This window comes from Kwoniella shivajii, chromosome 7, assembly GCF_035658355.1.
Source record: "Kwoniella shivajii chromosome 7, complete sequence".
In the NCBI taxonomy this organism is placed as follows: domain Eukaryota; kingdom Fungi; phylum Basidiomycota; class Tremellomycetes; order Tremellales; family Cryptococcaceae; genus Kwoniella; species Kwoniella shivajii.
In genome coordinates this window covers 18,030-41,913 of record NC_085914.1, presented here as the reverse complement: position 1 = coordinate 41,913, position 23,884 = coordinate 18,030, and the positions used below count along the sequence as shown (strand labels likewise).

Genomic DNA, 23,884 nt, shown 5'->3' with positions numbered 1-23,884 from the left:
ATTAAGCACTTTATGCATCAAAATGACGTGATAGTAATTCCGAATGCAATTCGGAAACCCGACACTAAAGGGGCTTTTTTTGAACATTTTCTGTTCGCAGTGGTCCGAAATATGTCGACATGTCTCATTGGCAATCGGGTTCGTGTGTACTCCGAAGATATAGCTGAGTCTATCCCCGAAATTTGTACAGGCGTTCTGCCTTCATTAACATTCAATTCGGCTCAAGATGCATTCGGGATCACGCGATGATTGATTGGAATGGCGCGACATGTGGACGAACATTGGTTTCGCAAATTTGGAAAAAATCTGCGATTTCCAAGCACAGAGCACAGATATATAACAGGATCGGCCAGATGACAGGAATAGCCTCTAACATGGACGGGACCAACGTATCAAACTGGCTGCACATTACTACGAAGATGTCGAAGACAAGCATCTAGGAGACAAATCTCCAGCAACTCTTGAGGATCCGTCTCTGGTTGCCGGCGAAGACGAAGCAGGGAAGGTGAGTGTGTAAATCTACCGCCACTCACGCTAACATCTCTACAGTTTCTCAAAAATGCCGATACCCAGACTATCATCTCTCAAGCCACAGGAGCAGACTACAAGGCTTTAGTCCGCAAACTCGACAAACGACTCATACCCATACTATTCTTCACTTACGCCTTGCAATGTATCGACAAGAGTTGTTTGGGGTGAGCGGCCATTGCCTTCTGACGGTAGGATGTGCGCTGATCCAGCACAGCTATGCGAGCGTCTTCACTCTGTCAAAGGACCTACATCTTCATGGGAAACAATAGTGAGTATACTCCATCCACCGTGTGCAAATCAAGCTGACAGCCTCTTTCCAGCTCTTGGCTGTCCTCATTGTTCTACTTTGGATACCTTGTCTGCGAATACCCCACCACGCTACTCTCTCAAAAGTTTCCCATGGGTCGATTCATCGGTGTTGCTATTGTGGTATGTTTTTTCCATGTTTCCAGTTACTGTGTTCTCTGACGGGTGTCATAGGCCTGGGGAGGAATCCTCATTGCTACCGCTGGAGCACACAACTTTGCAGGAATGGCAGTCTTACGATTTATCTTGGGTGGCTTCGAGTCCTTAATTACCCCCACGTTCATTTTGATTGTAAGTTGTAAAAAAAGGAATCCCGCTGATGTCTCAGAACGGAATGTATTATACTCGTAAAGAGCAAGCTTTGAGAACCGGGGCATGGGCTGCTGCGAACGGTTTCGGCTGTAGGTCAAACATGATACAGACACAGGCAGTCAGCTGATATGTCTCAGCTATGGTCGGCGGTATCATCGCTTTTGGCATGGGTCACGTCAACAGTGGTATTGCTGGCTGGAAAGTGAGTCGAGAGTGTCAACTGCTGATATTTGCTAACGATGTCAATAGTGGATCTTTGTAATTAATGGTAAGTAGAGATTGGTTCAAGATTGGGCTGGTACTAACGTTTTAATCAAAGGACTTATCACGGTTGTGTGGGGTGAGTCCATCGCGCATCAATCTGCGATCCACTACTGACATGCCAACAGGAGTAATTGTGTTCCTACTCTTGCCCCCATCACCTATGTACGCAAAGTTCCTCACCGAAGAGGAACGTGTCCTAGCTGTACATCGAATTCGAAATAACAAAACCGGTATCTTGAATAGACAATTGAAGTGGAACCAAGTGAGGCACACGTGGTGTTCGATTAGACTCTTGCTGACCCTCATTAAGGTTCGAGAGGCCTTGGATCCCTTCAAAGATCCTCAAGGATTGTTACTGTTCCTTACAATCTTCTGTAACGAAGTGCTCAAGTGGGTCTTTGTTCTTCTTCCGCCATGCGAGGTGCTGATATCCTACATAGTGGTGGATTTGGAGCTTTCGGCACTCTTACCATTGCCAGTTTTGGTTTCACCTCTTTGCAATCCACCTTAATTTATATCCCACAAGGCTTCATCAACATGGTTTGCATTCTGCTCGGAGGGTGGTTGGCCCAGAGGATTCCCGATGGACGTATCTACGTCTCGATTGGAATGTTGGTTCCCACGTTCATCGGATTGCTTCTGCAAATCGTGCTACCTCGATCCAACGTGGCTGGATTATTGACTGGAGGTGAGTTCTGTGCTTAGGTGATTCTCACGACCATGCTAATAGTACGTCAGTTTACCTGTTCCCACCATTCGCATCCTGTCTCTTCATTTGTTTGGCATTGCCCGGTGTCAACAGTGCTGGTTACACCAAGCGTATCACTTTATCTTCGTACGCTTTCTTCGGTTACGCTTTGGGTAACATCAGCGGTCCATTTATGGTGAAGACCGGTGAGGTACCAGCCTATCGATCTGTATTCATAGCCGATATTATCTGCATCGGGCTTCAAGGTAGGATTTCCTCACAGATCTGAGTGATGTCTTCTGACCGTTGGAAATCACAGCCGTATTCCTTATCATCCTGAGAATCTACTACGTCCGGGAAAACAGACGAAGAGACAAGCTTCTCGCTGAGGGCCAGCCACAAAACAGTCCTGAAGACGAATTTGCAGACAAAACCGATCTTCAGCTACCGGGTTTCCGTTATGTTGTGAGTCTGCGAGGAGGATATAGAAGTTCAGCAGCTCAGCTGATACCTTCGCTAGCTATGATGGGCAGAGCGAATCGAAGACTCGTGAGTTGCTGGGCGAGCATGGAAGGGAGTCAAGAGTTGGTGTTGGGTTGCGAGAGTATATATAGATGGGAGATTGATTCATTTTGAGTTTGCGATTTGGGTGATGGTGTGATGATAGATCTGAGGCATGCATCGTGTCCTGGGAAGGGTGGTTTGTTCAGCAGGCGTATGGAATGTAGCTGACCCAATCAAAGCTCACGTGTATAATTGTGTGCTGGTAACGTTTGGATAACACCGACATCGAGTGAATGAATGACGAGGATTGATAACCAGTCCAGGAAGGTTGCAAAGTCTCGACGGTGAGAAAGAGATCCGCTTACGGAGATGCGCGGGAATTTTTGATTGTTTCACCCACATTCGGCTGTAGCAGGAAATGAGGAATTCCTCAATTACACAATGAAAGCCGGAACGCTTGAGTCGTTCGTTAAAAGAGGTAAGGCGTGATCGCTCGTTATTTGGATCGATTCGAATGCCATTCCGCTTCGCGCGTCAAATCAGTGACTCAAACACAATTTTTGGCAATACGCCAATGAATTATTCAAGCGACATGAATCGTCGCCATTCGTTTCTATAGATTTAGTATGTGGGTTGGACCTAAACCATGATCTGAACAGGAAAAGGTGCGATTATTCTTGACCTGCCTGTCACCCCTGTCCTTCCTTGTAACGACTCACATGTCGCGAAAGTGCGAGTCTTTCGTTCTGTCCCTATTAGAGTCATGTGTTACCATATGGGCTCCAGGTGTTGTCATGCATATTGATGGATTAAGCTTTGATAGCGTGATCTGACACCAAAAAGCGAAGAGAAAATGTTGCCAATGATCGCGAAGAAGAAAATTTGGTAGAGGAGCCAGAAACACATCTGGAGACGATATATAGCGCTCATTCAAAGATGGAAACTGCTCATTCCCTTCCACGCAAAGTCCATGACCCATAGGCCAAGCTACTGTAGTCGAAATGAGTGAGTGATACCGCCATGCCATGCCTCATTCCGAGAGTTGAATAGCTCATACCAGTCTTGGTCGAAGGTCAAGTAGCACCAACGTTAGATCTGACTTCGGCGGCTGTACCGCCACCTGGCCTACCCGGAAGTCTAGCTGGACAAGACAATCACGGGGAGAAGAAAGCGCTTTCAACTTTCAACGATACTTATCGTGTCGACGCAAATCACGCACTGGACCATGGTGAAAACATCGAACCAACCGAAGAAGAATATCGAACACTCAGAAAGTGAGTAACCAACTTTATCCACTCACAGTTTCCAGTCACGCTAATGTCTCTCTGTGTCAGGGTTCCAGCTCCTATCCACTGGGCTGCTATACTTCTCTGCGTGGTCGAGATCGCCGAGCGAGCCTCTTATTATGGCTCCAAAAAACCATTTGCCAACTTCGTGCGAGGTGAGCTCGTGATTTACGTTTCCAGAATTGCTGGTTCCACCGCAATGAGCTGATTGTTCGGTCGACACGGCGTAGGTCCCCTGCCTAAAGGTGGTAATGGTGCAGGCGCAGTAGCCAAAGGAGCAGCTGGTAAAAACCAGACAGCGGGTGCATTGGGTATGGGTTCAGTGTCAGCTTCAGCTGTAACGTCCACTTTTACTTTTCTAAGTTATGTTATCCCTATTCTCGGTGGGGTAGTCTCTGATACAAAATGGGGTCGTAAGTCTATTTATTACATACCACCAGTAGCGAGCGCAAGCTGAAGTGTTCTCATGAAAAGGATGGAAGACAGTTTGCGTTGGCGTAGCTATTGGTGCGATTGCGCATATCATCTTAGTCATCCCCGCTATTCCGTCCATTATTAAAAGTGGTCACTCTTTCCCACCGTTCATGATTGCCGTCATCATTCTCGCTTTCGCAGCTGGGTTCATCAAACCTTGCCTAGCTCCCTTGATGTGCGACCAATCTCCCGTCAAAAGGCCAGTCATCAGAACCACTAAGTCTGGTGAAAGAGTCATCGTCGATCCTCAAGTGACTGTACAAAGGTATATGCTTATCTTCTACTGGTGTATCAACATCGGTGAGTCGCTTCATCCTCAAAACCCGCTAACGAGCACAGCGCTGATTTATATTGATCTCGTCAGGTTCTTTCTGGATGATCGTCGAGTCTTACGTGCAACGACTAGTAGGGTTCTGGCTGGCATACTTGCTCCCAGGTGTTATCTATATTTTGGTCCCGATCGTTCTTTTGGTAGTTTACAAGAGACTGTACTTGGCTCCTGCTCAAGGATCAGTCTTAGTCGAGGCCTTGAGAGTCATCAAAGAGTTATTCAATAGGAACGGATTTGCTAAAGCTTGGAGAGGCGGTGACGCCGCATGGAACTCGACCAAACCATCTCAGATCTTGATTACGGACGGAGTCATCAATGAGAAAAGGGTCATCTGGGACGATCAATTTGTTTCTGAAGTGCGTCAGACTTTGGAAGCTTGTGCTGTATCTTGGTTATTACCCATATTCTACCTTGCAGATGGTGGTATCGGTAATATGGAGAATGACATGGTGAGTCTCTAATGCAGCCTGCAAATCGTCTCCGACTGCTTCCCCTTAAGTTGTTATTGCTAATCACAGGTTTTATTATATTGTTCCGATGTAGTCCGCAGCGATGACTCTAAACTCCATTCCAAACGATTTATTCGGCAATTTCAACCCATTGTGTATCATCGTCTTCACCCCCATCATTGGTCTGATGTACAGATGGTTTGAGAAGAAAGGTAGACCCATCATGCCAATGACAAGACTTAGTATTGGATTCGCTTTAGCTACTATCAACATGGTAGCGGGAGCTTTGATTCAGTGGAGAATTTACGCAACATCGCCCTGTGGGAAGTACGCGACCGACTGTGAATTGGGTGTATCACCAGTACCTCTAGCTTGGCAAATCATTTTGAGCGCTCTTCCCGGTATAGGCGAGGTCTTTGTCGCGGTGACTGCTTGTAAGTGATAGTCGCCATATGTGAACATAGCCTGTCTACCAATGTGCTTACGGAAATCCTTACGCAGATGAAATTGCTTACACCCGAGCGCCGGCAAGAATGAAGTCTTTGGTCGTTGGTATAATCCTGTTTAACCGTATGTTTGCCTGTCGCTATCTACCAACTTGAACTGACTTTTCCTTCGGTGCAAATCAGAGGCCATTTCCGCCGCCATCGGTCTTGCTTTAAGTGATGTTATAAAAGACCCATACCTGGTATGGCCGTATGTCGCTTTAGCAGTCGCCAACTTTTTCTGTATTTTCATCTGTCCAACATTATTCAAGCACCTCAATGAGCCTATCAGAGAATTCGCAAACGTTGATCGACAGCAAGGTAGAAACCAGCGAATGCAGGTTAAAGAAGAGAGCAGAAGCATAGACGCAGAAGTGGAAGTGGAAGACTTCCCTCGTCGCTAGAAGTAAATTGATCAATAGCGCTTCTGTACTTAGTTCGTAACCCTACATAGTCGATGGACTATGAATGTTGACACGATTCAGCTGTTTCTCTTTACCATGCTTCTAAAACACACGACGCCGTAACAATGGGGTCGTTTTCAATTCCAAAAACCCCCATACTACGACCGTCCCCAGACACCCAGCACCTTTCAGTTCCACACACTGACTATGTCCCAGGCCCAGCCCGTCCGGATGGTTGAATGCAAATTCCCTATCAACCCGGTCAGAAGGGGAGAAGAACGACCGAGATACAACCGGAACCTCTAAACTTATTTCCACTATTGTAAAACTTGATTTCCACTATTGGATTTAAACTTGGTTCCACTATTGGATCTATTCTTGGTGATAACACCGTATCGTTACTATGGGGGATGCATATATCTGTTATATGACTTAATGACTAATTGACTACTTATCACTATCTCTATTCTCTGTCAGATTATTGGCACTCATACCACCAATACTAACGCCTTCAATCCTTCTATTAAACGATATTACTATGTAAAATGTTATGTAATCTGAAAGATCAATTCTAGCTTATATTCTATCCTTTGTTCTGGCCTATATTCTTACTTCTGCTCGAGCCTATATTGTTGATGGTGAGCCTAACATATCCCATTCTATTCGCCTAAATAGACCTCCTATTGCAAGAAACTCTGAAACCACAATCGGCCCTATCTTCCAAAGAGTCCGCAAACGTTGCTGCTACCTCTGCCAGAGAAGCAAAAACCTCAGCAGGTAACTCGTCCTCATACAAAAAAGCTTCAACGAACGCTGCTTCAAACTCTGATACCGCTGCCAAACAGTATGCAGACTCGGCCGCCAATGCAATTTCATCTTCTGGAAAAGCCGAACAGTATACTACATCGACGTCAAGCTTTTCCCAAGCTGCTGAATCGTTCGCTCAGCAAGCACAGTATGATGCTACCGCGAGTAACCAATCATCTGCAACCTCGCGACAGTCAGAAGACGCCGCTACAGAGACTGCTGGCCATATGACTGTCAATGAGAAGACATTTTCAGTCTGCTCTTGCAGCTACCAATGAATTACAAATCAAGGTGAATAATCCTGTCATTAACATCAACCTGGCATTTCAAACTGCAAATGATTCGAACGAAATAGCAACAGCGCTGAACACATCAATCTCAATTTCTCAAGGTACTTCCGATGAGTTACCTCGTCGACAAACTCTCGGACGATCCTCGAAATATCACTTTGGAGGTTGACAAGGATGCAAAGAAGGTCTCTGATATACAGGGGATCATCACAACTGCAGCGCTCAACTCTGGTACTATATCAACCTCGATTATTGATGTGAATCGCAGCGCGGCGACCATCAAGGGCGTTGTCACCATTTCAGGCTATAAATCAGTGCGGATGGAGGAGAAATGAGAGGAGCTAGAGAAGAGATACTCAAAGGTTGGGGCGGATCATAGGGTGAGCTGCTCTCGTTGAAAAGAACACTGACTTGTTAGCAGACTACCCCTGCGATAAACCAATTAACACTACGTCCGTCACTGCCTTTGACGCCCGAGTCGCCTATAAACCCCGTCACACCAACCTCTCAGCCCTCATCTACCAGACCTCTCAATACGCACAATCCCTCTATCATGATTAAGAGCCTAGAGATACTTGTGAGGATGACACAACATCTCAGTCGATCCAACCCCTTCAACTCAAAAGACTTCCCGTTGGTCGACTGAACCTCAAGCAATTCCTCCGACGCCTATAATGACTGAGATCGAAACCTGTCCTTCTGAACCATACAATGGTGCAATGCTATAAGGGTGGGACAGCATGCGTTATAGACGGAAGGGAAGCAGTCAAACCATACCGTCGCGTGCATCGTATGAGATCACCGGTGAAAGGTCAGACACGTTTCATCAAAAATACCGTAAGTGTCTTGTCTGTTTTTTCATTCCAACTGGACTACGATGCAACAGCTTACTTTGCAACAGATGCTCCACCTGCCCATCTACCTAGGAGACGTAGACATTCGTCTGAGCTTCCACCCATCACAGACCACATCCCCCGGGCGACTAGCCTACACTCATCCCTCGAGTCGATGCCCACCCCCATCATAAACAACAATTACACATTGTCCTTCTCCAATATCGGCTCGAATTCTAACATCTCAATACTCTCTCTTCTCCCATCTCAACCTAGCGCTCTTTGTACATCTCTTCCACCTGCGACTACCGCTTCTGACATCTGCCCTATCCGCTACTCTCCCTCAATTTCACATCACACCTCGCTCTTGCACTCCTCCAAGCACCGTAAACAGAGACAGGGACGATCCCGCGGAAGCTATGAGAACTCATAAAGACTCTCAAACGCTTGAAGAGACAGGATCGCGTGAGACTGGAGCAGATGTGGTCACTTCATCTATTGGTGGGAAGGAAAAAGAGAAAGAAAGTCAGGACTTGAATTAATTCTCAACCAGGCTTCACTCTGGCATCGCCGTTCATTGAAATTAGTTTCTTTCTATTGAGAAACGACGGGTGAGTGAACTTCTACCTATGTGATGTGATGTGTTGAGATGAGAAGCTAAATTTAGTCCTTCCCATTGTAGAGGCCATCTGCAGCTGCATCTTCGTCTTCTTCACTTGCTCCAGCCCCAACCCCCATTCCCCTTGAATCCCCCCACACCATGACGACCTCGTGTACCTCGGCACATGTTGTCATAATGAAAGAACGCTGACGGACGAACACGAATTCGAGCAGCGAGGAATTCTTATCCCTGGAACATATCAACTCCCCACCGATGCTACTTTCGCCACTAATGACGCACCCATCCCTCCGAAACGCATAGTCAATTATGCAACGTCAGAGAAGTTGTGGCTGGATTGAGTTGTGTGGCAGGAGAAAATGCAGAAGAGTTGAGGATTCCCATTGCTGCAAACGATCGAAAAACTCGGTATGAAGTACTACCACCTTAGGTTCCCTCGCTCGTCCATCGAATTTATAAGCTCTACCTACGACAAGTCGAGTGACATAGGCAAGGTTCTATGGATGGAGTACGGAAGAAAGGTGGAACGGTCGGGGTGGTCAACTATACTAATCACGGAGATATCAAAGGACAGTTGCTCTTGGTCACAAGCGAAGAAGAAGCAAGACAGATTGTTGTCTTCCGAAGAGTTGAATAGGAGTAAGGGGATTCTGAGAACTGCACTGCGTGGATGGGTCAAATTCCATCCAGGTACGGCAGTGGAGGATGACTACCCATCGACCATTCTATTTGCTTCGATGGAAGCTGGTTCGAAACTCTATAAGAGTTACAAAGAGGAACAGCGTTTGCTGGCGAAGACAGAGAAGAGGTGATGAGGGTTGGATCTCAAGCTCAAATTAGAATACATAAATTACCTTAGATACATGCAATGCATATAGTAGTTCTCAATTTGAAATGCCAATTATCTTTTACAATTCTCAGCTGGACTGAAAGACGGAGAAAGATCAATGTTAAGATAAATCATCTCCCCCTAACCCCGGTAAATGGTCTTCCGCATTTTCCTGTTTCTCGGATATCCCGCCGAGGTCGGGACTTCATACTGATTCTGCTGGTGTTGCGCATCTTTTCAACCATCTTGAAGAAGCTACCGAGGATGTTGGATGCTTTGCATCTTGTCAAGCCGTCAGATGGAGATGTGATCCCCGAAGGGGCAACATCTTACACGAACCCTCCAGATGCCTTTTGAATCCCTCAAACTTCCGAGATTCGCAGAGAAGCAAGAATTAGCTGGGCGGTACGAGAACGATCTAACGGAGCGCACGACCATGTTCCGCATCGCGAAGCTCACAATGATGAGTTGGGCCCTATGTTGCGTACCTGACCTGGGGGACGGCGGACTACACAGTCATACGACGTTCTGCGACGTGGCTTCATACATCATATAGTCACATTATGTGAGGGCACCGAATATATATAGACAGGTTCATTCTCTTATGTTTCGCACTGCGAAATCGATGGACTTTGTAACATATCCCATATTGAGTCTTGTCAGGCCCGTCACGCTGTAATTTCATCAGCGTTCTGTCTCGCTTCGGTCATGACATCGCGACTTACCTCAGTCGGCCGCTGGGAGGAAGGTAGATATGACACCGGTCTGTAAGATAGCGAGTTTGCGCAGCAGTCAATCCGGTGAACCTGAACGAGAGCGATGATCAGGGTGAGTCCAAGTTCTCGTTGTTGCACTTAAAATGGATACTTACGAGAACATTCCTCTCTGCTTGGTGATGTGCGTCCAATCGCCTGGAGTTCCCAGCCTTCTCAACGTTTCCACAAGTTCTTTTCTCATGTCACTGAGTCGGTTACTCATTGTTCTGATGTCTTCTGTCCATTCCTGGAATAGCTCAGGATTACTCATGACGATGGTCATCTGGTCGCGGACAAGTTAGCGCGTAAAACTTTCAGAGCAGATGGTCACCCACCAGATCGGCCGCAAACCGTGGTGGGGTTGAAATCTCGCGTCGAGTAATGGCTTTGAGAATGTCGACAACGTGATCCGCGGCTCGGGATGTCGGGCAAGGGACATGAAGAGCACCTAACCGCTCCCCATACATTCCAGCATTCTTGGAGAAGCTCTGGGCCACGAGTAGCTGGACGTCACCTCGTAGGAACGTTTCGATGGAGCTGACTGGTCAATTCAGTATTCATGAGCGGAGACTCACTATCTATCCTTTACCATATCGCCCGATGCGTACCCCTGATAAGCGCTATCGAAGAACGCAATGAGTTCACGCTCTTTGAACAGTAGCGCGAGTTCATCCCATTGCTCTGGGGATGGATCACATCCTGTAGGGTTGTGGGCGCAGGCATGCAGCACTATCACGCTCCCCTCGAGAGCCGCCGAGATCGTCGCCTTCATCGCCACGAAATCGAGTTCCTTTGTCTGAGTGTCGTACATCGAGTAAGTGCGGGTCTGCAGACCTACGTGCTGAAAGACGGCATGGTGATTCTCCCACGATGGGTCTGAGATGAACACTTGCAAAGGTTTGTTGGTATGGTCATATAATTTCTTCAGGAACACAGCGCCGATGTGACATGCCCCTGTTCCTCCAACCGTCTGCAAGGAAGCGACAGCTGAAACAGATGAGCCCAGTGTGAGTTGCGCGGCGAGCCGAAGAAACTCCAAGTGTCCTTGAATCCCAAGGTATTCGTGATTGTATGTTGGGGTGTCGAGCAGTATCTCAGCTGCTTTCTGTAATGCAGGTAATACCCACGGTTTGCCTTCCGGATCTTTGTAGGTACCAGGCGCCAAATTTACCTTGATGGGATCTGAATCGGCATTGAATCGAGTAACAAGAGCGAACATGCTGTCTTTATGAGCCATCTTCGAAACAGACTGGCACTCACGTGTCGGGAACAGAAAGCTCGATCTGCTCATAAGCTTCCCTGCCGGAATGACCTGTTCTTGACGAGTGGCTTCTCTTCGCGGCCATCAACTGAGAAGTCATCCAACCAGTGAGGGCCTTTACATCTCCTCCTATACCAACTATATCATACGGCTTGACAGCTTGAGCGAGCTGAGCTTGTTGTCCATCGGCATAGAGGATGCCAACATGCTTCCCATACTTTCTTGCGGCGGCGTGAATTTTATCCAGGGCAGCGAGGAATATAGGTTCGTTCCATTTTGGAGGTGCTTAATTGAACAGAGACATTGATAGATCGTTAGGACCAATGAAGAGGGCATCTACAGTGTCGTGAGCGTCCCTTTGCGGCATGATTCCAAGAAGACCCACCTATTCCGTCCACTTGACATATCTCTTCAACATTGGCGAGACCAGCTTGCGATTCGATCTGGATGATTGTCAAAACATTACGGTTCGCCGTGCTGAGGTATTCGGGCGTAGTCATGCCATGAGCTGTCGATGCAAATGGCGAACCTTGACCTCTCACTCCATTGGGGGGGAATTTGGACGCCTGCACCACCGCTCGTGCTTGATCTGCAGTATTGATCATGGGAATCATCAAACCGCTGCTTGTCAGCCACTCAGTTGTGTTCGCAGTCAACTCACTGTGCTCCTGTATCCAATGCTCGTTTGATCAAGGTGGCATCGATGCCTCTGACACGCACGATGGGTGAGACGCCGCAAGCCGCTATGGCACTGACGCTATCGTGCATATCACCATCGTCAATGTTGCCTGCAAGAGGTCTCAAGTCAGATTAAGATTCATGAGCAGTTATAGAGCGAGCAAAGCCTACCATGCTCGCAGTCTACAATGACGTACTGGACGTCAGCTCGAGGGTCGATGGCTCAGACTTACATCCCAGCCAGCCTGCGCGACAATTCTTGATGTCCATGCTGAAGACAGCATCAGGAAAGTACCATAAGCAGGCTGTTTGCGGTCGAGCTTGTTGAGCAGGACCAGACGATGTCGTGAATCGTCATGAATGACATCGCCGTTCGAAGCGTCGTGCAGCTTGGCGGATACCATTATGGGGCGTGGAGGCGGTGTAGAAGCAAAGTGTAATTTAGATATATACTGATGTTGTGAACCGCTACATGCTGCTACGCAATATGACTAGTCATGCTGCTACATGAATCCGCTTGTTGGTAGATTGCACAGATTGTCTCAACTTTCCCATTTGCCTCCCGAGGAACATCCCACATCCGGATTGACACCCGAAAAACCCCCGGTATGACGGCTCAAGATAAATTTATATGGGTGGAGAAGATGACTTCTGATTGGTCCATCAGCGTTTTTCAACATTATTGGTCTCCCGAAAGACACCTGCTCCCGAGCCGAACATTCAGGGCGGGTTTTTATTCGCTGCCATTCGCAACAGTTCTGCTGTGTGCTTGTATGGTCATATTATCTGCACATGCTCTAGCCTACAACTGGCAGCAAACGTTCTCTACGACTATTGACCACCTGGCAAAATATCTTCCCCCAACGACTCCGTGTCCCCGCGATATGACCAATCATTCTGAGAACCGAAAAAGAACTGGTTGAGCACAGACATATCTTCATCGAACGCAGGTAAAAGCTGTGACAAGGAGCTGAAATCGTTGTTTGAAAATTGCAAGCTGGAATCGCATGCGTAAGGTGGCAAAAGCTGAGCTGCATCTTCGGTGTCTATCAGCCGATAGGAGTACATTTCCATGGAGCTTTCTTGACTTACCAGAGATAGAAGAGGACTCTGAACCGAAAACATGAAATGCCTGTTCTTCGGGTGCTTCAGAAAGCCGCGCGGCGGCAGACGAAAGTATCGAGACGAGTGCTACAACCTTGAGGCGATCGATGAGCGCCAGAGCCTTGTACTTCAATCAACTCACCTTTGTCCTGAGTGCATTATCGGCGATTCATTCGGACGCAACGCCAGCGGCCCACTGTCGCAGTGATCCCTCGGCTAACTGAATGAGCAGCAACGTCGCTTCATTTTTTGTTTCGACGTAAGCATGTAGCTGAACGATAAAACACCATGTTAATGAATACATGACTGCGTGTCTATCAGCTTGACTCAACTGGATAAATGTTGCGCATCGCGCTTACCTGGAAACCAAGTATCTAGATAATAAGCTCCCTCTCGGGCGGCCCATGATATTGCTTGGCCTGACCTGGCCACTACATTGTCCCATTGTGCGCGAGTTGGTCGATAAATCACCGTGACCGGTATCGGCTTGATTGGACGAAGAAACGCGCGAAGCTAGCAGCTAGATTAGCCTCCCGAAGCATTGTTCTAAGGCTTTACGGACAAGAAGAAACTGCGCACAGGTGTCAGCAGAGACCCAATTGTGCGATTTGATGCAAAACTCACTTCCACGCATGTTGCCAGCAGGTTGACTAAGCCAGCATGAGAGCTTTCCCGAGTCGATCCCAGTTCCAATGACGGGGCAAGGCCTGACCGCCAATTTTGCAAGTCGTCCGTGATGTCATGTAGTTGATCATCTGTACATAAATCCATACCGAAGGGGCTATATGCATATCGTACTAAACTTTCTCAGCTGTGCCTTTTGGACACCAGAAGGATCGAAAATTACTTACTGACTCGTCCCAGCAGTATGCTCAGCTGAAATAGTGCATCAGCAGATGTCTCAACCATGCTCCTACCTTTGCTAGTTCCGTGTGAACTTGAAAAGGAGTATCCCGAGATGTACCATCTTTTCTAGCATTGTCCCCGTACATTGAGGGTTCTAGCGTATCGGAATCAAGAAGATTGATCGCCATTGGCCTTCCAAATGAAATCGCATACCATCTGTCTGCTATAACGCACGCAGCCCAGACTCTCCGTCTCCTATTGAGCTGTTGCGAAGGGATTGATTGCGAAGTGATTTCTCGGTGAAGACCCTGCGAGGTGATCAGCAGGCAGAACTGACAGCCATTACTCACGATGTCTTGCGCCATTCTGATGCCCATCCCCACCCTAAGCCAGCTTAGACCGCCGCTCGAATCATTCGAGCCGTAGTGCATTTCAGCGCTGAGAGATAATAGCAGTAGGACTTGAACGTTGCCCAGACTGCTTATGCGCATTAGATCCAACCCCTCAGGGCCGTCGAGACTTGCAGTCAATCGATCAAGCAACGAGTGATATATCCGCCTAGGTACCTGACGGGAGAGGGCTGCCAAGGTGCATACGGCAAGTCTACACAAGTTTCGTGGTAGCGGCGTCGGAGGCGGTGGACCGACTTCTTCAGAGTGAATGGCGTACCCAAGAGAGGGCTCGATAGAACACAGTTCGGACAGTGAGAGAATTGCGCAAACGGGAAGCATGTTGAGGCGATATGAATGCATGACTGCGGTCCCTCAGCTTGATTCTTGGTGTACGTGGACTTACGTGACAGTAAAACGGCTTCACTTTCCACAGATCCTGCAATGCTTTCGCCGAATCCGTCAAAATGAGCGTCTTCATTTCCTCGCGTTCTGGATCCTGCCGTTGGTCTTCGCTTTGTAGCAGCTGATGCTCCTCGACCAATCAAAACCGCCTCTTCGCCCGAGCACATGGTAATGCGGAAATGTGAGTATTGATCGTCCAGCTCGTTGAGGTTTGGCCTTGTAGAAGGCGGAAAGAGTTCTAAAGCGAGCGCGGCAAGCCCGCTCAGGGAGGTAGAGCCTGCCGAGCAGGTCAACATGTGTTACAATCGATAAAATGAACGCGATACGATGAGACTCACCGAGATACCTGGGTTCTAATCCTTGTGATTGCGAGGCAATCTCACTATCCGTTTCATCGGAAAGCGATGCAGACTCGCTCACACGTCTCGACGTAGCGCCCCTTCGCCTGACTCTCTTGGCCCGTAGTCGTTGATCTGCCGGCGCAGGTCGAAGCATTTGGCACTCGATGGAAAGCCTTGAACATCGCTGACAGACCTCTCGTTGCGCATCATACTCGCATCTTTTTACAGTCGGTCAGCGTGGACTGCGCGACAAGAACTCACCTGAGACGCTTGGTTCTACAAGCATCACAGGCCCGCCGGTTCCGTGGTCGACGTGCTGCATTGATTGACCGATTTTCATCCGACGCTATGTGCAGCACGTTACAAGGCGATATTGATCTCTGTCCGCTAGAAGCAGCAGGTGTCGATGAAATGGATGGCTCTTTGTGTGAAAGCATTATTGGTGAGAAGTATGTCAAAAAGTGAATCATGCAGATAGCAGTTCATCCATTAATCTGTGAATCACGGGCCGAATGATTATTCAACCCGGCTAATCCCTAACTAGACCACCCACTTATCTCCGATCTTTTGATAACTTGCTTTATTTTACCACCACCGATCATTATACAGAACGAAAGCATCACCTCTGTTTTTCATGCATCTATAATTCACTCTCTTTTTCTCTCTATATCAAAGTCACTCAATATGCCAGATACAGACGAGCTCAAGGCAGCTATCCAGACCTTATCTTCAGCTCTAGAGTGATCTGAAGCTGAACATATAGTCCTCAAGAACAAAGTGAAGGAATTAAGCGGCTGCCCAGGAGGCTAGGAAGAAGACTAGAGCAGGAGTTACAGTGGCTTACCTTGGTACACAATCCTTTAGTACCAAGTTTGTAGTATAGGAAGTAACTAGGATAGAGGGTGCTAGGGCGGCCGAAAAGAAGAAACCTACTAAGAAATAACAGGAGAAAGAGGTACCAGTGGACAGCGACAGTCCAGGAGAAGAGGAAAATCCATTTATAATAGCTCCTTAGATATGAAGCATGCATGTAAAACTGAGTATTACAACAAGACTGAAGATTTTCGATGAATGTGTATAATAAGGTGAATGACGTTGCGGTGGTCACTATAGGTGGGGGAATGCCACCTTGAAAGACAAGCTTTCGACGATTCCGAGTACGTGTATCCATCTTATGGAACGGATGACAATCGCATAACGAGTGACATGAAAAGGCGGGACAGACACGAGATTCATGCATTCACATCGTACGCTCTAGACCCCATACTTTTCTTCCACATGACAACTAATTTTCAACTGTATAACATTGACACATTCCTTTTCCGATAAACAACCATTGAGAGACATCTGCGTCCGACTAGAGGTAGTAAGTCCAATGTACATTGTCGTCTCCCAATTCGGGACGATCCTCGGCTCCTTCATTGACGAGTTTTTCCCTGCGAGCATTTTCCTTCTTGATCATCAAGGCCTTTGGGGTAAAATATACAGTCAGTACGAGGTTGAGAAGAGTGAGTGATATACTGACCTGGAAGGCGGTCAGCAGCATCGAAAGGATAGTGGCACCAAGTGCAACATATAAGCCCTTGAAGTACCTAGGGGAAGTCTGGGCATTGAAAATGTATCCAATAGCCGCTCCCGCACAGTTGCCGATCAACTGCATGGTTCCGGAAGCCGTCGCTCGTTTGAAGTGACCAGCGGCATTTCCAGAACACTGTTCCCTGTCAGCAGGACGAAAGCATGTTTTGACTGTCGTCCGTCAGCTCACCCATGCAAGATTCAGCGCAGTAGATGGATAAAGGCCAACAGCAACGAGGAATAGTCCAAAGTAACGAACACCAACTTGGGGGGCGGCGATGAGGACTATATATCCAATAACGATAAAAAGCAGAGCCAAGATGATGAATGGACTTCGAACTTGGTACTTGTCGGAGAAATGGCCAAAGGTTAGGAGCGAAAGCGCCGCGACTACGTAGGCTGGCACCGTCCTGTAAATCGTTAGTACCCTCCCCAGTAGAGCCGCACTTACATTAGTTGAGCATAGTAAGAGCTATATCCCAAGCCTCTGATGATGGTGGGCATGAACGTCGTAAAAGCGTATAGTGTGATGTCAATCAGAAATTGGTTGATGCCACTGAAACGTCAGCGCGACTCGGATGATTTCACTCACTGGCACCATGTTTTCCAGTCGGTAAGCGCTCGTTTCACTTGAGCCCAATCGAACTGATCATCGGGATTGTAGAATCGTCTATTAGTTATGGTACGCGCTTGACACAGTGCCTTCTCCTGTTGATTAAGGAACCAAGCTTGATCGACTTGGTTGGGAACGAGCAGGTACGCCACGGGCGCAAAGGCGGTTGAGATACTGCCCTCGATGATGTACAGGTATTGCCATCCGGTAAGCTTCGAAGACTTAATCTGCGTTAAGCCGTAGGCAAGCAGACCACCTTTTGTCCACTGCTCAGCAATGCGATTGCTCATCTATCTATCGATATCACTCACCAAAAGCGCCCGAGAGTGCAGCGCAGACGTAAATGAATGACAATCGTCGTCCGATCTCTTCCCTTCGATACGTCATGAGGAGATACACTGGTGCCGTGGTCAGAACAGTCAAGCCAAAGTCAACTCACTATTGACACATGGAAAGAGACCGGCTTCGGTGGCTCCGAGCAAGATTCGGATAGTAATCAAACCATGATAGTTTGTGGACCAGGCGGTTGCAATAGTAAGCACGCCCCAGCAAAAGGTTGAGACGGATACTGAGATGAGCGTCAGTCTTCGTCCCATACAATCTATGCCGCGACATACAGAGGATTTTTGGAGTTATAATCTTCAATCTGAGGAAGAAATGTCAGACTCTGCAATTGCCTCAAGATTGTGTACAGGGCTCACAAATTGGCATCTAAGGGAAATCAGCTAAGTCGCTTCCTTCCTGGCATAACACTCACAGACTGGCTCGAAAGTCACATAGGTCGCATATACAATGGATACGGCTGTACCATATTGGTTTCCGACAAGTCCTAGGTCCGTTGACAGACCAGCCACGTTTGCATTACCAATGCTAATCCGCCATCAGTATGAAGATCGACGGCGAAGGTAGTGATGCTCACTTTGATCGATCCAAAAATGAGAGAAGATATAGGCATCCAAGGATACTGATGACATACTGGATGGGCAGGTCAATACAGTGAGTCAAGTACGGCCGAAGGCTTTGTCAAATACTTACAGTGTCAAGCTATAATCAAGCGTGAGATTAGCTCTGTGTCGTGAGTGTAGATCATAGCGTACCTTGCGCAAAACTTTCTTCTCTTCGACTGGGTCGATCTCGACCATCACTGGTTCGATACGTGCTTCCCCCGATGAAGATGTGAGATCTTTCTCGTCCGTGTGTGACATTGTCTATGGAGGCATTGATGAGATTGCCGAGGGAAAGAGTGGATTTGTGCAGTGAAACGGTACGAGTCATATATCCGTTGAAGAACATCATCGGGTCTCGAGTTCGGGCTCTGGCTCAATATGGGCGGCGTGACACCCGACGGAATCATCCCGGAAAAATTGATCCTCCCGAGCCGAGTCTGCCTCCCGGCAGAAAGACCTCCCGCGAGTTGCAACCGCAGAACAACCGCTTACACCACTTACATCACTTGATAAGCAACTTCCTTGATCAATACTTTGATTGGATCCATTAAATAAACGCCTTCACCGAACATCAAAATTCTATCTTGAACATACAACATGACTACCGTACCCGTGCTTGCTCGTCTAGCGATCGGTAAGTCGTCATGTTGATCACTGCTTGCTAACTCGACGCTGTAGACCGTGGAGGTACTTTCACGGACTCCATTTGCACAAGAGGACCGGGATATGATGATATTGTGGTGAAGGTGAGTAATCTTGAAGTGACATTGCTGACTTTTCAGCTGCTGTCGGTCGACCCGGCGAACTATGATGATGCCCCCACGGAATGGTACGTGCACTACATAGCAATGATCGCTGACAGCGACAGTATCCGGCGAATTCTCGAGATTGTCACAGGGAAGCCCATACCCAAGGGCCAGAAATTAAGCCTAGAGCAAGTAGAATCCATTCGCATGGGGACTACCGTATCTACAAATGCGCTTCTTGAGCGGCAAGGAGAGCGTTGTGCGCTCATCACCACCAAAGGATACAGAGATGTCATGAAGATCGGCATGCAAGGTAGGTGGTCACAACGCGCTTTTATATTGATCTATCGCCCCCAAAGCTCGACCGTCGATTTTTGACTTGAGTATCAAGAAGCTCGCGTTTCTATACGAGGAAGTGGTCGAGGTGAGCGATTTGTCGTCCCGATGAGGGTCAACGCTAACGGCTTCTTGTCTTCGCGGCTAGGTGGACGAGCGAGTCACCATCGAAACCTTTGCCCAGGACCCTGATCCCCAGCCGATCGATTTAGCGGCCGATCCTGCGTTGGTACGCGGCGTCACCGGGGAAATCATCCGTGTAATTCGGAAGCCAGACGTGAATATCGTTGCCAGCCAACTGGAGGAGCTCTGGAACAAAGGGTTTCGCAGTCTTGCCATCGCTTTTGTGCACTCGTACACTTTTACCGCGCACGAGGAACTGGTCGCTAAGTTGGCAAAGGAGCGTGGATTCTCCGTTTCCATCTCTCATCAGCTACAGCCAATGGTAGGTTGAATTAACAAAATCATGTTTACTGAGAACTACAGATCAAAATAGTCTCACGATCCAACTCGGCGACCGCGGACGCATACCTAACGCCTGTGACACGTCGATACCTTGAGTCGTTTGGTCAAGGATTCGAAGGTGGAATCGAGGCGTTTGGCAACAAGCTGCTTTTCATGCAAAGTGATGGTGGTCTCTGTACATGGAACAATTTCAGCGGTCTACGAGCCATCCTTTCGGGTCCCGCTGGAGGAGTGATCGGTTTCACAAAAACATGCTACGACGAGACTGATGCCATTCCTCTGATAGGATGCGACATTGGCGGTACAAGGTGGGTTCGAATTGCGGGGTAAATTGCTCATCAGCTATAGTACCGACGTCTCTCGATTCAGTGGGAAGCTAGAGCACGTTTTCGAAACCGCAGTAGCACAAGGTGGGTAGACAGATAAGGTGTGTCACTGACACGTGACAGTCATTGTACAAGCTCCGCAGCTGGACATCAACACAGTTGCAGCTGGAGGTGGTTCTCGATTAACGTACCGCAATGGAATGTTTGTTGTCGGTCCCGAGTCTGCCGGTGCCCATCCTGGACCAGCATGCTACAAAAAAGGCGGTCCTTTGGCGATCACAGATGCAAACTTAGTGCTTGGCAGGCTGCTCCCCGAGCATTTGTAAGTGTCTTATGGGCGTTATTGAGTGCCATGTGCTGACTAGAGCCAAATAGCCCAGCGATTTTCGGCCCCAACGAGGATGAACCCTTGGACGTCGACGCGAGCCGCAAGCTGTTCCAGCAGCTAGCCGATACTATCAACTCAGAAAACAAGTCGAACGACGCGAAGCTCACTATCGAACAAGTGGCCGCGGGATTTTTGAACGTTGCCAGTGAGGCCGTTTGCCGACCAATCAGATCGTAAGTTGAACATTGGCGAATGTGTGCTGATATTTAGGTTGACTGAAGCGCGAGGACATGAGAGCTCCAAGCACCATCTGGTGATGTTCGGTGGCGCCGGTGGACAGCTTGGAACCGGCATCGCTCAGTCTTTGAACATCAGTCGAATCATCATACCGCGCTTCTCGTCTATCCTTTCCGCATACGGAATGTCGCTGGCTGATGTGGTCAGCGAGAGTCAAGAACCCACTTCTCTGACCCTCGGACCGGACGCGGCATCCAACATCAAAGAGCGCTTTACTAAGCTCGAATCAGGTGGCGCAAGTAAATTGAACGCGCAGGGCTTTGCTTCGCATGCCGTCCGACACGAGAGGTATCTCAACTGTCGCTACCAAGGCAGTGCCACTCAACTCATGATTACTCAACCCGAGGATCTCGACTTTGCTGCCGCCTTCATCACAGAGCACAAGCAACAATTCGGATTCACCTTACAGAATCGCGCAATTCTCTGTGACGACGTCCGCGTCCGATCAATTGGTGTGTCCGCAGCAAGTGACATTCGCAGTCCATATGCAGATTACAGGAAGGCTCAGCGCCGACCCTTCCAGAGCTCAAAGTATCCGTTGAAGAAAGTGTATTTCGAAGGCATTGGGTAATGCCGATACAGTGATCTCTCACTTGCAGGATATTCCCTCTGGATCCCAGATACAGGTGAGTTTGACTCGATCGATGAGATATTGACGTACTGTATAATGATTCAGGGTCCAGCGATCTTGTTCGACACGACCCAAACCATTCTAGTCGAGCCCAACTGGGTGTCAACAGTCCTCGACGATCATGTTCTGATCGATGTCAAGGACGCCCTCGACGTGGTCCGAACGTGGGACATCGAGCATGTCGACCCTGTCAAGCTAGCAGTGATGGGCCACCGATTCATGTCGATCGCTGAGCAGATGGGAAGCATTCTACGACAGACAGCCATCTCCACAAACATCAAAGAACGTCTTGATTTCAGCTGTGCTCTGGTAAGTGTCCTCTTGAGGGTTCCAGCGCTGATTGAAAGTTCTCCCCTGACGGCGGACTCGTCGCCAATGCTCCCCACAGTGAGTTGCATTTTGTAGCTGTCGTGCTGATTGATAGTCCCCTGCCATCTTGGAGCCATGTCGCATGCCGTCCGATACCAGGCTGGACTTTACCCCAACCCCGGGGATCTTGAAGAGGGGGACTGCTTGTTGTCGAATCACCCCAGTGCTGGAGGATCACATCTTCCCGACTGCACCGTAATTGTACCAGCATTCCACGAAGGCAAAATTGTCTTCTGGACAGCCGCTCGTGCTCATCATGTAAGTCTTGACACCTTTGAATGTTGCTGATGTTTCAGGCGGATATCGGTGGCATGGCTGCGGGAAGTATGCCACCTTTCAGCAAAGAAATCTGGCAAGAAGGTGCCCAGATCAAGAGCTTCAAAATTGTGAAAAAGGGTATATTCGACGAGAATGGTGTCAAACACCACTTCTACGACGAGCCATCCAAATACCCAGGCTGTTCGGGTACCCGTACTCTGGCGGACAACATTTCGGATCTCAAAGCCCAGGTCGCATCCTGGTGAGTCTTAAGCGTGTGAGATTATGCTGACTTTCGAAGCTACCGGGGTGCACTGCTCATTGGCAGTTTGATCAAACAAGACTCACTCGAGGTCGTCCAATTCTACATGGCCGCTATTCAAAGTACCGCTGAGCAGGCCGTACGAGGCATGCTTTGCCAGATTTACAAGAAGTTCGAAGGGCGACCGCTCGAAGCCGTCGACATGATGGACGATGGTGCAGAGATCCGTCTCAAAATCACCATCGATCCTGTAGAAGGGGGAGCGACTTTCGATTTCACAGGCACTAGCGAGCAAGTGTAAGTCGGAATCGTTCAACATAATAGCATAGACGTCTGACTGAACACACTCGCAGGTATGGTAATCTGAATGCGCCAACTGCCATCTTGTACAGCGGTGTGATCTACGTCCTCCGATCGCTGCTTTCCGTGGACATTCCGTTGAATCAAGGCTGTCTGCTTCCTATCAAGATCATCCTTCCCAAGGGGACACTGTTATCCCCTTCAGAAGACGCGGCAACTGTTGGGTAAGCAAAGTCACGGTGGAAGCCGGCCCTCCTGTTGATCTCTAACCGTTGACCTGCTCTCTTAGTGGCAACGTCGACACCTCGCAGCGTGTGACGGACACCATTCTCCGTGCCTTCCAAGCCTGCGGCGCTTCCCAGGGTACCTGCAACAATCTCACCTTTGGCTACGGGGGTCAAGAGGTTGACGGAAAGACAGCAGCAGGCTTTGGCTATGTGAGTTGCCGTTGTATGTGCTTTAGCTGATATTATTACAGTACGAAACGATAGCGGGAGGCGCGGGTGCCGGTCCGTCATGGCAAGGTCAAGACTGTGTCCATGTCCACATGACCAATGTGAGTTCAATACTTTGCAATCTACGTCCCTACTGATCGATCTCATCAGACTGCTATTGGAGACGTGGAAATTATCGAACGACAATATCCAGTGATCATTCATGAATTCTCGCAACGTACTGGATCAGGTGGAGCTGGTAAATTCCGTGGTGGTGACGGATGCGTGCGCGATATCGAGTTCACCCGAAAGGTCGATGTTGCTATTCTCTCTCAGCGACGAGCAATCGCTCCGTATGGCATGTGTGGTGGTGATCCTGGTGCGAAAGGTGTCAATCAGTGGATCCGCAAGACAGAAGATGGGGTGGTTCGCTTGATCAATCTCGGCGGAAACAATGAGTGCGTCATGAACCCCGGTGATCATATCATAATCAGTGAGTTGCATTTTAAAGACACGCGTAGCTGACAGTCAGACACCCCTGGCGGCGGCGGTTATGGATCTAAAAATGGCGAGCACTCCACTGCAGATGAGAAGAGTAGATATGCGGCACCCCCAAGCCTTCTCACCCGCGCCAACGGTTTCCTGGCAAGCTACTACAATGCGCAAAACACCAATTGATCGTGACATCGACTTAATCAAGCCATTTGTACTTTGTTTCCGGACAGATAAAGCTCAGTATGCAACATGTACTCTCACATAAAATGACCGCGCTGTGTGGTGTTGCACTGTTTTGCCTCCATAATGAG

At 48.4% G+C, this 23,884-nt stretch overlaps 7 protein-coding genes across 7 annotated transcripts; 3 read left to right on the top strand and 4 right to left on the bottom strand.

The window, feature by feature from the left end:
• Positions 1–111: 111 nt before the first annotated feature.
• Positions 112–2,715, top strand: IL334_005144 (uncharacterized protein; the record flags this gene model as incomplete). The annotated part of the gene is made up of 16 exons (XM_062936858.1): positions 112–142; positions 420–505; positions 550–695; positions 746–799; positions 852–960; positions 1,012–1,128; positions 1,193–1,238; positions 1,287–1,351; positions 1,399–1,417; positions 1,469–1,489; positions 1,539–1,675; positions 1,724–1,803; positions 1,854–2,101; positions 2,152–2,367; positions 2,421–2,566; positions 2,635–2,715. The coding sequence occupies 16 exons, from the start codon at positions 112–114 to the stop codon at positions 2,713–2,715; spliced, it is 1,602 nt and encodes a 533-aa protein (XP_062792909.1).
• Positions 2,716–3,606: 891 nt separating this feature from the next.
• On the top strand, positions 3,607–6,034 carry IL334_005143 (uncharacterized protein; the record flags this gene model as incomplete). Its single annotated transcript, XM_062936857.1, has 9 exons — positions 3,607–3,610; positions 3,666–3,879; positions 3,940–4,046; positions 4,122–4,304; positions 4,366–4,665; positions 4,730–5,145; positions 5,240–5,579; positions 5,647–5,715; positions 5,775–6,034. The coding sequence occupies 9 exons, from the start codon at positions 3,607–3,609 to the stop codon at positions 6,032–6,034; spliced, it is 1,893 nt and encodes a 630-aa protein (XP_062792908.1).
• A 3,972-nt stretch (positions 6,035–10,006) lies between these two features.
• On the bottom strand, positions 10,007–11,386 carry IL334_005142 (uncharacterized protein; the record flags this gene model as incomplete). The annotated part of the gene is made up of 5 exons (XM_062936856.1): positions 10,007–10,085; positions 10,138–10,218; positions 10,284–10,450; positions 10,503–10,704; positions 10,776–11,386. The coding sequence occupies 5 exons, from the start codon at positions 11,384–11,386 to the stop codon at positions 10,007–10,009; spliced, it is 1,140 nt and encodes a 379-aa protein (XP_062792907.1).
• Positions 11,387–11,714: 328 nt separating this feature from the next.
• Positions 11,715–12,510, bottom strand: IL334_005141 (uncharacterized protein; the record flags this gene model as incomplete). Its single annotated transcript, XM_062936855.1, has 5 exons — positions 11,715–11,764; positions 11,814–12,049; positions 12,185–12,216; positions 12,278–12,289; positions 12,340–12,510. 5 exons carry the CDS (start codon positions 12,508–12,510, stop codon positions 11,715–11,717), a joined length of 501 nt encoding a protein of 166 aa, XP_062792906.1.
• A 427-nt stretch (positions 12,511–12,937) lies between these two features.
• Positions 12,938–15,628, bottom strand: IL334_005140 (uncharacterized protein; the record flags this gene model as incomplete). Its single annotated transcript, XM_062936854.1, has 13 exons — positions 12,938–13,152; positions 13,199–13,304; positions 13,353–13,359; positions 13,432–13,516; positions 13,570–13,723; positions 13,835–14,007; positions 14,062–14,086; positions 14,128–14,364; positions 14,407–14,533; positions 14,623–14,659; positions 14,852–15,127; positions 15,189–15,409; positions 15,453–15,628. The coding sequence occupies 13 exons, from the start codon at positions 15,626–15,628 to the stop codon at positions 12,938–12,940; spliced, it is 1,839 nt and encodes a 612-aa protein (XP_062792905.1).
• Positions 15,629–16,548: 920 nt separating this feature from the next.
• IL334_005139 (uncharacterized protein) lies at positions 16,549–18,584 on the bottom strand (the record flags this gene model as incomplete). The annotated part of the gene is made up of 12 exons (XM_062936853.1): positions 16,549–16,659; positions 16,717–16,902; positions 16,957–17,176; positions 17,359–17,635; positions 17,691–17,747; positions 17,819–17,947; positions 17,997–18,025; positions 18,081–18,090; positions 18,137–18,249; positions 18,299–18,354; positions 18,415–18,423; positions 18,477–18,584. 12 exons carry the CDS (start codon positions 18,582–18,584, stop codon positions 16,549–16,551), a joined length of 1,305 nt encoding a protein of 434 aa, XP_062792904.1.
• A 339-nt stretch (positions 18,585–18,923) lies between these two features.
• Positions 18,924–23,756, top strand: IL334_005138 (uncharacterized protein; the record flags this gene model as incomplete). Its single annotated transcript, XM_062936852.1, has 18 exons — positions 18,924–18,960; positions 19,005–19,385; positions 19,432–19,496; positions 19,557–19,637; positions 19,895–20,181; positions 20,243–20,283; positions 20,359–20,521; positions 20,575–20,760; positions 20,972–21,276; positions 21,407–21,450; positions 21,501–21,764; positions 22,121–22,344; positions 22,411–22,641; positions 22,698–22,868; positions 22,934–23,007; positions 23,136–23,200; positions 23,250–23,571; positions 23,665–23,756. 18 exons carry the CDS (start codon positions 18,924–18,926, stop codon positions 23,754–23,756), a joined length of 3,033 nt encoding a protein of 1,010 aa, XP_062792903.1.
• Positions 23,757–23,884: the final 128 nt, after the last annotated feature.